The sequence below is a fragment of the Adiantum capillus-veneris genome, chromosome 21 (genome assembly GCF_014529385.1).
Source record: "Adiantum capillus-veneris isolate H3 chromosome 21, ASM1452938v2, whole genome shotgun sequence".
NCBI classification, from domain to species: domain Eukaryota; kingdom Viridiplantae; phylum Streptophyta; class Polypodiopsida; order Polypodiales; family Pteridaceae; genus Adiantum; species Adiantum capillus-veneris.
Window position 1 is genome coordinate 116,162,635 of NC_140951.1, and position 13,369 is coordinate 116,176,003.

The window sequence follows — 13,369 nt, forward strand, 5'->3', positions numbered from 1 at the left end:
TTTGCCTCGTCTTTACCTTTACCGGTCTTGCTTCTCAACACATGCATGGCTTGGTTTTCTTTCCTTAGTGCCTTGACGATAAAGGTTTGTTGTATGCATCTTACATGCCCTTCAATATTTGAATTGTCAAAATAGTGCATGCCAAAACTAAGAGTGCCGACGCCATGAAATGTTAAGAGATTTGCATTATGCCGAGTGCCTACCCTTGCTGTGTATGATGCTCGATTGATTCTGGCTATGGTATCAACAATATCCCTTGCATGCCCTCCTTGCCAATGCCTTGCATATTGTGCACTCCTGTGGGGTAAGGCCCCTAGGGTGGCCTTAGGACACCCTTAAGGCGCCTAACCACCCCAAAAAAAAGAACCTTGCTCCGGCGACGGCCGTTGCACAGGAAAGAAGTCGAGCAAGAACGCACTGCAGAACCTGAACCAGGGGTGGACGTAGTGTCAAAAATGGATGAGCAGGGTAGGGCAAACCCGTAGAGCCACTCTTTGGAGGTGGAGGACCTCGCCTCGCTTCCCCCTCCTAGGGGTGCTTGCACACAGCTCTGAACCCTCGGCCTTCGACCTCGTCTGCTAAGCGGCCATGCCCGTAAATTCTTCCTGCGGGGCTGCTCCTTCTCCCCCATGCGAGGCATGCAAAAGCCCAAATATTGAGGACCACACCCTCCAAGAGGGGTAGAGAGGGAGAAAAAGAGCAAGAGATGCAAGAAGCCATGCAAGGCCCCCTTCCTCCATAGCTCCCCCCCCCCCCCCGAGCTCTGACTATACCAGTGAAAGGCCTAGGAGACTGTGATGCCAGATCCACCACCCTACCACCCTATCTATAGACCGGCTCCTCTAACCCTAGCCATAATAAGGATCCCCAATCCGCACTGGTCCTGTCCGAGCCTCTGGCTCAGGTCCTTGACCCCCTAGCTCGAGCCTTGCTCCTTAGGATCCTTGTCCTGATAGCAAGACAATTTTAAATGTTTTAAAATTTCTCGTGGACATATAGACAAACAATGGCTATCCTTTTGGCAATACGGCAAACCATAGATCTTTCAAACAATGCATATGTATTGTGGGAAAACTTTATGGCTTGTCATATTGCCAAACAGCTTGTCATTGTGTTGTTTTTAGGACTGCTTAGCTATTTTAGGACTTGGAAATCGCTTGAAGATATAAAACCAACACAATGGCAAGTTGTTGGCAATAGGGCAAGCCATAGAACTCTCCCTCAATGTATATGCCTTGTGGGCAAGCTTTATGGCTTGCCGTATTGTCAAACGGATCGCCATTGTGTTGTTTTTAGGGACACGAGGCAATTTCAGCGCCTAGAAATCGCTCGTAAACGTATAGACAACACAATGGAGAGCCGGTTGGCAATACGATAAGCCATAAATCTTGCCCACAATGCATATGCATTGTATGCAAGATCTATGGCTTGCCGTATTGCCAAAAGGTTTTCCATTGTGTTGGTTTTAGGGCCGCAAAGCTATTTTAGGATTTGAAAACCACTTGCAGACATATAGAAAACACAATGGCAAGCCGTATTGCCAAACAGCTTGCCATGGTGTTATTTTCAGGGCCATTTAGCTATTTTAGGACTTGAAAACCGCTTGCAGACATGTAAACAACACAATGGCGAGATGTTGGCAATACCGAAATCCATAGAGTTTTTTCCACAATGCATATACGTTGTGGGTAAGCTTTATGGATTTCCTTGTTGACGAACGGATCGCCATTGTGTTGTTTTTAATATGCGCTATGGGTAAGCTCTATGGCTTTATGGATTTCTTTGTTGACGAACGGATCGCCATTGTGTTGTTTTTAATATGCGCTATGGGTAAGCTCTATGGCTTGCCGTATTGCCTAAGGTAGCTTAACCTAATCTCACCTAACATAGCTTAACCTAGCCTAACCTAACCAAACCTAGCCTAATGTAGCTTAAACTAACGTAACTTAACTTAACCTAACTTAATGTATAAGATAACCCAACCTAACATAACTTAACGTAGCTTAACATAACCTAACTTAACGTAGCTTAACTTAACCTTATTACCTAACGTATAAGATAACCTGACCTAACATAACCTAACCTAACGTAGGTTAACTTAACATAACCTAACGTATAAGATAACCTAACCTAACCTAACCTAAATTAACTTAAAACCTAAACTTAACCTAAAACATAAACCCATCAATTGCATAATTTTAAAAACGATATAATTCATTGAAACAAAATTTCTTCAAAACAAATTTTTTCATAAACCAAAACAAATTTTTTTCATAATTCAAAATGAAATTTCACATCACAAACCATAATTTCTTTTAAAGCATGAGTTCTTTTTTTATTAATATACAAATTAATTTAATTAAATTTAATATGCATTTAAAGGTTCGAGCACTCACATTCATCCTATTTGCGCAATAAAAGAAGTTGTAAATGTCCCGGAACCTGCAAAAACGCACACATAAACACAAAGTTAAACCCTAAACCCTAAATCTACAAGTAAACATGAAAACAATCTCCCGTTAATGTTATGGGCTAATCCACAAGCAAGATTAGCACTTCCGACAGCTTGTTTCGCACTAGATCTATAAGAGGTGAGGAAGAAGAGATCTTGAGAAAAGGCGAAAGAAGAAGAGAAATACCCAAAGAAAGCCTGCAATTTCGTTTTTTGCAGGTACCGTCGATACAGAAATCCGCATACACTACAAGAGGTTGTGTGCTCTTGTGACGCTGTTAGCGACGGAAATACATTGGGTTTTTATAACCCCCGGCGTCGCTAAAATCGTCGCTATGAGCGTCGCTACGAGAGCGTCGCTATATAGCGACGCCTATAGCGACGTCGCTATATAGCGACGCATATAGCGACGTTTACACAGAAGACTATAGCGACGCTCATAGCGACGCTACAGAGCCATAAATAGCGACGCTCATAGCGACGCCCGAAAGAATATTTTTTTGGTGGCAGGGCATTGAATGCCCTGCCACCCATCAACCATATTGTACTTGATTCACTTTTTAAAAAAAGTGCAAAGGTAGATAATAGACCCAAAATAGTCACCCACAAGACGCATTGTTTGCAAAATTGACAATTGTACACATCATAGGCAAAATGAATTGATTGGCAAATGTAATAATGACAATTGTACAACATCATAGGCATAAAGAATTGATTGGCAAAAGAAACTGCGGTGACAAATGTAATAATATACATGGTTCAAAAAGACGTATAAAATCCGTCTCATGATACATAAGGTATGAGAAACCCTAAACTAATGCTATCTAGCTACGGCTAAACTGACGTCGTCTAGTCAGACGTCTCATCGCGTCCAAGCGGCGTATCTGTCGGATTCTGCAAGAAAAGACAATAAGACAGCTTTCAGTAAGTATAAACATATAACGACATATATAAAACAATACAAAAAATAAAAAAGAGTAAACCCTAATACTAACCATGCCGCCGCGAGAACTGAGAATGTCCATCAGGGCGTTTAAGCCCTTCTTGCCTGCGTACTCGCGCTCGTACGGTGTGGGATCACGTCCTGTCATCGACCACTGTCAAAACATACAAAGATTTCATTATGTTAGAACTAAAAAACTCATAAACCCTAAACTATCGAACATGCATAAAGAGCAATGTGAAAAGACTTACAAAATCGGCCTCAAATGATGCCCATCCACCGCTCCCCAAGTGGTGCGAGCTCCCTGCCTCTACTCGCGCTCTGGCTGCATCCTTTTGTTGCTTCCACTTGTCGGGATTCTCGCGCGCTGCTTTCTTCGCATTCTTCCAATCTTTTTTGGCCAGCCAATCTGGCCTGTTCCACCCATTCTTGATTGATTTTTGCACTTCAGAACGCTTGTGTTCGCACTATTCGCGCATTCGAATCTTCATCAGGTCTTCATTGAAGCGCTGATCCCGTGTTGGAACGCGAAACTCATCATGAAGTATGCTGATGACTCTTTTTTTTAAATCTCTTGGTACTTCACTCCATTTGTTTAGTATGTAGTGTCTAAACAGCTGAGAGCAAAGACCACGCATGCGCGAGATCACCTTCTTGCCGTCATCATCCATGATGATGCCGCCGCTGATGTCGACGGAGTAAGGCAAGCCCTCTGGCCGGTGACGCGTGAACCTGGGTGTCCCGGCAGGGGTCTCTAGCGGCGTGTCGATGGGGGTACGGACATCAGGTGTCTCCACCGGCGTCTGGGCCCCGAAGCAAGGAGTGTCGAGTGGGGTGGCTCCTGGCGGAGTAGGTAGAGGTGTGTAGCTTCTAGGAACAGTCAGCCGTGCAAAACCTGGTGTAGATGGCGATGTTGTGGCTGGTGTGGAGGCGGGTAAAGAAGGGGAGGGTAAAGAGCCGGGCAAAGAAGGGGAGGGTAAAGAGCCTCGTCGAACACGAGGCGGTGTGGAGGCATCGGTGGCGGAATCCCCACAACAACCACCACCGCCACCACTAGAGCGCCGGTGTCTAGACGAGTGTGAAGCTCGTCTCGTCGACGCCGAAGCTTCGGAGCGCGCCGAATGCTCCGAAAGAGAGGGAGATGCGGATGGAGTAGGAACGCGCGATGATGCGCCAGAGCGATGACGCTCCACGTACCACTGTCTCTGCTGCGGTGACAAAGAAGAAAGAAACTCCTAATCATCCATACCTGCATTAAACACACGAATATTTAAACTTAATATTGAATGAATAGCTAGAGTAGACAATGACGCAAAGACCAGTAAATACAATGACGTAATGACGCATATAAATACAATGACGCAATGAATTGAGTGATAGAAGAGGCAAGTCGAAAACTCAGAATTTTCAATCAAAAGATGTGAGCGCGAGTAGAAAAGAGCGTTATACACCATGGAAGGTACTTAGAGAGCCAGAGCTTTTACAACATGGAGCAAAATTGTTCAAATACAATATTTGTGGCTTTAAGAGATCTCTCTCTCATCCTCGCATAACTCAGCATAACTTCCTATATCTATATAGAGCTCTCCGTTTAAACACATATCCTCTGTTTCATTTTGTAGCTCCTCTGCATGCACCCCATATAGAGTAGTAGCATCTTGATGCTCGTCTGGCACCACCGCAGCGGCTTCTGATTGAGCATCTTCTCTGATCTCCTCCATTGATGTCGTTGTGATTGGCACATGGTAGCCTTCATACGTCCTTGCACTACGAGGGGCTACCTCTATGACGTACCACCAGTTTGATGTAGACTTTGTAGGATGAAATATTACCTGCCAGAGCCACATAACTTACATGAGAGCTTTCAAGCACATAACTTGTAAACGGGGGATGTTAACTATTTACATACTTACTTGTTCACAATGCTCGGGTAGTACGAAAGTGTCTCTTAGGTCAGTCCATTTCTTAGTAGAATCCACCTCAAGAAAACCAGACTCTCCTCTACGCACAGTAGCGTTGCGACCCTCCATGATTATCTTGAACCATTGCACGTCGAACAAGTTGACAAAAAATCCTCTGTAATCGATCCTCAAAATCTCTTGCAGCGTGCCGATGTAAGTGAGTTCCGCCACCACAGGATCTGCATCAGAGGAACGTCGTCGACTAGACTGTTCAAATTTTGCCATGATTCCACAATCTTGAGTAAAACGCTTTTTGTCGATTCGTTCCACCCTAAAATGTCGACCTTTACACCATGCTACTGTGTATGACTTATACTACAACGAACAAAGATTATGAGTGGCCGTTCAAACGTTTATAAATAAAGTCACTTTCTAGTCGTACATTGCAAACTTACCTTGGTCGCACAACCCCGAGAGTACTCCCACTCTTCTTCAGTCACTTCGTCACCGCATTGTTGTGCGCTTTTCAATTGGTTGTGCAACCATCTTAAGCTCATGAAGGTTGGTAGGCTCTCCAGAACCGCTGGATAGTGCATCGGTGGTCGTCTTCCGCGTCTCCACTCGATTCGTGCCCTTTGGCGCTCTTGCTTTGCATCCTCATATTGTGAAATCCACTTTTGCATCACTGGATTGTGAAGCATGCAAAATCGGTTGATTTTAGCCTCTAGATCTTCCGTCATCTTCTTCTCAACACCGAGATTGCACATGACAATCCCAGATATGCGCTCACCATCTATGGTTCGCCATAGCGTGTCCCGGGATTTATCAAATCCGTCTAGCCACTCTCCAATGTACACTAGGGACTCTTCCCAAAAAGCCGTCGCGTAACACATGATTCTCTGGAAGATACGCTTGATGACCTTCGTAGATTTGCTTCTTCAGTGAGGGTGCCCTACGTGCATTCAGTCTAGGTCCACATGTGACACATGCTCTATATCCGCTTGTTTGAAGCCCTGCATGTATACACATGATAATAGATCAACTATGGGAAAAAACAATATTTACAGTGTCTGAGTGAGGAGTGTCAATAGATCACCTGAGCATTCTGTTAGCCCGGGATAGTCATGCATGGTCCACATTAGAATGCCTCTGATCAAAGCATTCCGTCGTCCTGTGTGTCGGCTCATATCCACCACCTCTATGCCAATCCACAATTGTTGTAGCTCTTCCAATAGTGGACGAAGATACACATCCATATTCCCCACTTTATATCGCCCTGGCACAATCAAGCTTAGCCATAGGTGCCCCTTCTTCGTAGTCAACCACGGGGGAATGTTGTAGTTGACGATGACAACGGGCCATACACTGTAAGATGTTGATCTTTGACCAAATGGATTTACGCCATCCATAGCCAGGTCTAAGCGCAAATTTCGAGCTTCCCTGGCAAAATCCGACCATGTTCCATCTATATGTTTCCAGGCTGCGCAATCTGCAGGAATTCGTAGCACACCATCCGAAGATTTATTCTCCTCATGCCATGATGCTAGGGCGGCCATGGACTTACATTCGAAGAAATGCTTGATGCGAGGAAGCAAAGGAAAATATCGCAAAACCTTTTGTGGAATTTTTGTCCCGTGGAGATCTACTCGATATCTTTCGGAATCACATTTCGGACACTTCTCCATGTCTGTGTATTCCCCTCTGAAAAGAATGTAGTCATTACGACAAGCGTGGATAGAATTGTAATCCATCCCCAAGTTTCGCAAAATCTTTCTTGCTTCATCTCGGGAATCTGGCATCACATTGTCAGCTGGTAGTATGTGCTCTTTCAGCAATCTACACAACATAAAAATATGATACAGTCGTGTAAAAATCTATCAGATCATTGTACATTTAGAGTTCTATTAAAGTAAACTAATTGTAATAGATCACCTGAAAAGCGCTGTGACGCTAGTGTCACTCCATCCAAACTTTGCCTGCATGTTGAGAAGAACCAGGAGTGCTTTCAATCTAGACATACGTGCTCCATTATACAATGGCGTATCGGCTTCACTTTTCATATCATCATAGATAAGCCTTTCTGAATCCATGATCGTCTCGATCATTTCATCAATCTCGGGCTCAAACATTGCCTCGTTGGGAATGTGCTCTGCATGATCATCCCCCGAGCTGTCAGAGGCTACATCTTGTGGCCTCACATATGCTGCTTGACCAAAGCGCCTGCGAACACGTCTATTGGGTTGCAAGATTGCTGCTTGTTGGCTAGCGTCAGAGTCCGACGAGTTATAATTGGCAACAACTCGATCTATAATAGATGGATCGAACTCGCCAAATTCGCGAACGTGCTGCAAAGAAACACGTCTTGTCCGTCGCACAGCATGCTTGCATTGATTACAAGGACATAAGACCCTCGTTGAGAGATAGGTGTTTCGGTTGGACGGTCCCACATCCTCGTCGCTACTCATAATGAGGATAAAAAACTTATAACCTGGACAACAAATTTAATATTCTATTGGCATTCTTCGTCTTATCTCTCTCTCTCTCTCTCTCTCTCTCTCTTTCTCTCTCTCTTTACCTCACATTCTCTAGTCATGTCCAATCCCCGCACACCTCGGTCTAGAGGTGCACGGAGATCAGAACCACCGGGTTATAATCTCGTCTTTATTGGTCAATACCTATATTTGTGGGTACAAGAAATCTACACACCCACGTCTACATGATACTGCATGTAGTGGACAAAACCCCTTTGCCTCTTCTCTAGCTGTAGCACTTCACTTCATCTTAACATCTTTTCACAGTAGATCTTTTCACTGTTCGTCTAACTCTAAACCCTAAACCGTAAGTAATTCTTGCGTGGACTCGATCTAACGTAAATAAGCGTAGATCTAAATAAACGTAAATCTAACTAAAAATAAAGCTAAATCTAATTTAACGTAAGTCTAATGACTAGAGGTTGTCTAGATGGTCATTGTGTCGGGGATGTAGTGACTCTTGCCGCCCTGAAGATCCACCTTCTTCCCTATCTTCTGAAGACATTTCACCAGTACTTTTGGATCGACGGAGCCCACCATGAGTGAAGGCAGCAATACCCTATATTCCATTGAGGGCTTTCTTCACCCGCTTCATGCAGGCATCGCAGTCTATGGAGACCTAAATCTAATCTAATATAACGTAAATCTAAATCTAGCTTAAATAAACGTAAATCTAGTTAAAAATAAACCTAAATCTAATTTAATGTAAGTCTACATATAACCTAATCTTTAACGTCTTTTAAGATAGTTTCCTACGACGTTATAACTCTCTTCTTCTTGTGTGTGTGCGCGTGTGTGGATGTGTGTGCCAATAAAAAGAGATAAATGGTATAACCTTTCTATCACCCATGCCAAGTATGATAGATTGATTATGCCATTTCCCTCTTGAATAATAGGTCTTGAGTTCAACTCCTCGTCGGCTAGATCTTTAGGTCTTTTAATTTTAATTAGTTTCCTACGACGTTAAATTAGTTTCTCTCTCTTTCTCTCTCAATGTGTGTGCGTTTTTTTGGATCGTATGCATGTTTTCTCTCTCTTTTCCTCTCTCAATGTGTGCGTTTTTTGTTTATGCATGTTCTCTCTCTCTTTTCCTCTCTCAATGCGTGCATTTTTTGCTTATGCATGCTCTCTCTCTCTTTTTCTCTCTCAACGTGTGTGTGCATTCTTTGTTTATGTATGTGTGTGTGCGTTTTTGTTTTTGTTTGTACTCTCTCTCTCTCTCTCTCTCTCTCTCAAAAACACTATGTGTGTGTGAGAGAGAGAGAGAGGGAGAGAGAAAGAGGGGAAGGGAACATGAGAATGAGGAGAGGGAAGGAGCATACCTGGCTCTCCTTCCTCTCCTCGTGTGTGTGTGTGTGTGTGTGTGGAGAAGAAAGAGAGAGAGAGAGAGAGAGAGAGAGAGAGAGAGGGAGAGCGTTACCTCCTCCTTGCTTGAGGGCGCCGAAAAACTCAGATCTCTCTCTCTCTCTCTCTCTCTCTCTCTCTCTCTCTCCTGCACGCACACACGTGCGCGTGCGCGCACAGATGCATGCACACACATCATTTTGTTCAATTATTGTGATTAAAATGGTAAAATCTTTTGCAAAAAACTTCATGAACATTGAAATGTTGACTTTTCTTGGGTCCTCCATGTGGCTATGTGTGTGCGAGTGCGTTGGGAGAGAGGCATCTATGCATGTGAAAATTTTTATTTGGTCTAATGAAAACTACACTAAAAGTTGTTGGAATGCTATAAGGAATTAAAGTTGACTGCATGTGATAGAGAAAGCGAGGATTTCAAGGTGCCTTTTGAATTCTAGCAAATGTCTCAACCAAACTTACCTGTTTTGAACTAAAGTTTGTAACTTTGCATGCTCAAGACTCAATTTTTCTCTCATGTGTGGAGTGTAAAACAACTCTCTCTCTCTCTCTCTCTCTCTCTCTCTCTCTCTCTCTCTCTCAACTTTATCGAGCGAGGGAGAATTGGTTGCTCTAGTCAACAATGCCATAGACAACACAAATGAGCTTGCATGTGTAACAAGAGCAGGCACCTACACATCACAAGTATGGGCAAGATTTCCACGTCCTTATCATAGGGTCTTTTGAAGTTGACCCTGAAAGCCTCCACTCTTTCCATCCACCGTTTTTTCAAGCCAAAAGCAAAACGTACTTGAAAAAGGATTCTTGCAAACATTGCTAGTAATTTTCATATGTTAAACATGCAATATTACAAAATTAAAGCATGATATGGCATAACTACCTCCCCTCTTTCATGTTCACCCATAGGCTGTGTGTGTGTGTGTAGGTAGGTAGAGAGAGAGAGAGAGAGAGAGAGAGAGAGAGAGAGAGAGAGATAAAAGAAGAAGTTATCGCCACACACACACACACACAGAGGGACTTTTAAGGACTTACTCTAAAAACTATAACTCGGAGACATTCCACATGCAAAAAAGCTCCCACCATGAACAACATTTGCACTCAAATTTCTTTCTATAGATGCTGGTGGACATCTTCTTTGAGGTATCAAAGTAATTAACAGCCCTCAAGGTTATTTGTAGTAGAATAATAAACTCAAACATAATCACTAATTACTCATAGCTATAAACACTCATACCTACTTAATAAGGAGAGTTCATGAGTTGTATTATATATTGTGAGAGAATGGCACTATGATATTTATCAGCTCTGCTGGCAACAAAATAGGGAAAGGATGGTTGATTGACTGATCAAAATTTGGTGCAATTGGAAATTTGTGATCTGATGTAGAATCAATAGTAGAGGTCGAGGTCGAAGGAAAGAGTCCATGTGGCGGGGGCCGTATGGTCGATGGTGACAAGGCGGTTAGTGGCCAAACCTCGGGCGCCCAAGAAATCACCTGTTCCACCCACCACTGTGAGGTAGCGCACGGGGTCGACCTCGCGAATTTGGCCCAGGATGGAGATAGTGCCCTTGTAGTCACCGTCGGTGATGTTGGCCGTGAAGATGTGGAAGAGCGTGTAGCCCACTTTGCTGTTCAGTTGCCACAAGCCCTGAGCCACGCCGATCTGCTGCGAGGTGTTGGCGGGGCCCTCCGTCAGGGGGTCCTCGAAGGTGGAGGTGGTGCCGAAGGAGTACGGATTGGGCCACGTCACGTTGGGTGGCAGCCCGTATACAGAGTTAAAGTAGTCCTTGTTGTCCACAGTGGGGTTGTAGACGGTGTTGTGCAGGTAGAAGGTGAAGGCGCTAGGACCGCACAAAATGCGATCGGCGGCCTTCTGCTTGCAGGCACGATATGCATCATGACTATAAGCTGCAGGAGCGGGAGCGGGAGCTGCAGCTGCTGCTGCGTAATAAGCTGGCAATAGCATCACCATGATGCAAATGACAGAAGCTAGCGCAGAGGCAGTCATTATTTGTACTATAGCTACGGGCTCGTACAAGTTTGTTGACAGCAGGATGTCGTACGTGCCGCAGTAAAGCAGGCAATTGAATATTAAAAAATACGGCAATCTGCTGCACGAGCTATAGCTAAGGTTGATCTGTATGTATGAGCCTGCTCTTGCATGTCTTTATATAAGGGTGGAGTGTTGATCCAGTCTGCGCAAGTCGGGTCCAGTAGACTGACTTTTATCGTTGCAAGGCGGGTCCAATAGACTGACTTTTATCGCTGCTGGCGCTGCAGTGTCCCTCTTCGCCGTGGCAGTTTGGAAAACAAAATTCAATTGTTTTTTAAGAACCGGATACAAGGGTGGACACTCGTCGTTGTTGACCAATGAGAAAACGACGTTGCACATGGACAGGGGAAAGCAGAAAAAGTACGCGCTGATTAAGTAAAGCCTAAACTTCAACACGCTGGTGAAGTTCCATCAGAAATGGACTCAAGGTTCTCCAATAGTTCCATCAGAAATGGACTCCCAATGTTGGAGAAAAATCAATTTTTCAAACATACGAAATTCGATTCAAAGAGGAAATTTTCAAAATTCCCAATTTTTTTTGTAATTACTCTTTTTTCTTAAATTTTTCAAACGGAATTTTTCCTTCTCCCCCTGCCTTCATCCAGCTGAGGCACACTTTTCCCAAACACTGGGTCACTTCCAAGTTGCAAGAGAAAGACATATTTTTGGCTTCTTAAAACAAGCCATGCATCATGAAAGGTCGTTCATCGCCTTGTTCTTCAAGTGGGCCTTACAAAAATTGAAAACTTAAAGAGTTGGTTTCATTTTTAAAAGATCTAGTCTTTACTTTAAGAGCTATATCTATCAAGGCTCCACTAATTTTTTTGAGTTTTCCACGGTCTTACCTTTGAAAAGTCAAACATATACATAACTAGTCTTGCTTGGTGGGCCTTGCTATATAACATCTATACAATGTAACAGGACATATGCAAATTGACTTTTAGCAGCTAGCACTGGAAGGAACAAGAGCAAGACTAATTTGGGAAGGGCGGCATTGTGTGAAAGGTATATACACTTGAAAAATGCATCAATTCTTAGATATTATAGGGGTGGTAACAGTTGAGATTATTTCCAAGCGAGGTTGTACTACTATGTCTACAGATTAATGTTTGTGTGTTTTGCCTTTCTTCTTTTATAGTTGCGTGTGTTTTTCCTTTCTTCTTTTGTAGTTATTCCCATTACAATGAATGAGGAGAATAATTGTAACTTTACTTCCTGTGTTCTGTGTTATGGCATCGACAATGCATGTTGCACTGTTTGCCGTACCGATTGTCAAGTTGATATTTTTAGTGATCATGCAGTGCACACAAATTGCGATCGAGTCCATCTCATTGAACTTAGGGTCTAGGAGCCACTACAAAAGGACATTTATGTTATCCGCGTTAATTGGTCTTCATTTCAAATTTTGTAATGTCAGTTTGATTGTACAATTTATTCAAGTCAAGGTTGTTATAGTGTTGGACATCCGACATGTGAGTACAGTTTATTGTAGTAGAGTTGTTGATGTAGTCATGCACATGTGCTTCATCTAAAATACATGTACCCAAGGTACAATTGATCTCATCTACGACTAGTTTTCTTTCACAAAAAATGGTGAAGAACTGAAGCAATTCCGGGTCCGTTCCATGTCTTATAGAGCATGACAAAGTTGTATGTAGCCCGTGGACCGAGCTTGTGATATGGCATCTGTTACAAAGCTCCCATGCGTGACTACAAACTGGGGGTAGTTGGACAAGATTACCGAGCAAGTGAACACATATGTTCTTGAAGCGATCTACCAATTTACTGCTTGTTACCTTGACATTTTGTCTTATGATAAGGTCAAAAAGTTGTTTGGGTTAACATGGAGAGCTCGTCTATAATTGTAGTACGTATCTACCTCTTTTATGTCTAAATATCACTCATCGGTCTCATGAATACAGAGAGGATACTGTTGATTCATGGTTGGTATCTTGAACTCGTTATGGACTATAGATACAATGCTGTTAAGCCTTGTTGTTGCCGCTCCGATGACAAAGTGCCCAACAATAATACAGAAGGGAGGGCAGCAAGAGTGTCTATTTCATTTATCTGTCGACCTCCTTTATCACTATATATGTGAGGTATGCTGCCACGCAACAGAGACATAC

General features: G+C 43.3%; 1 protein-coding gene across 1 annotated transcript; it reads right to left on the minus strand.

Moving 5' to 3' along the window:
- Positions 1-10,277: 10,277 nt before the first annotated feature.
- LOC147431591 (pterocarpan synthase 1-like) lies at positions 10,278-11,332 on the minus strand. Its single transcript, XM_086494608.1, has one exon. The coding sequence runs from the start codon at positions 11,193-11,195 to the stop codon at positions 10,575-10,577; it is 621 nt and encodes a 206-aa protein (XP_086350734.1). The 5' UTR covers positions 11,196-11,332; the 3' UTR covers positions 10,278-10,574.
- Positions 11,333-13,369: the final 2,037 nt, after the last annotated feature.

Excerpts from the sequence above, each read along its gene's own strand:
- LOC147431591 (XM_086494608.1), bottom strand. The coding sequence starts at position 11,195 with ATGACTGCCTCTGCGCTAGCTTCTGTCATTTGCATCATGGTGATGCTA.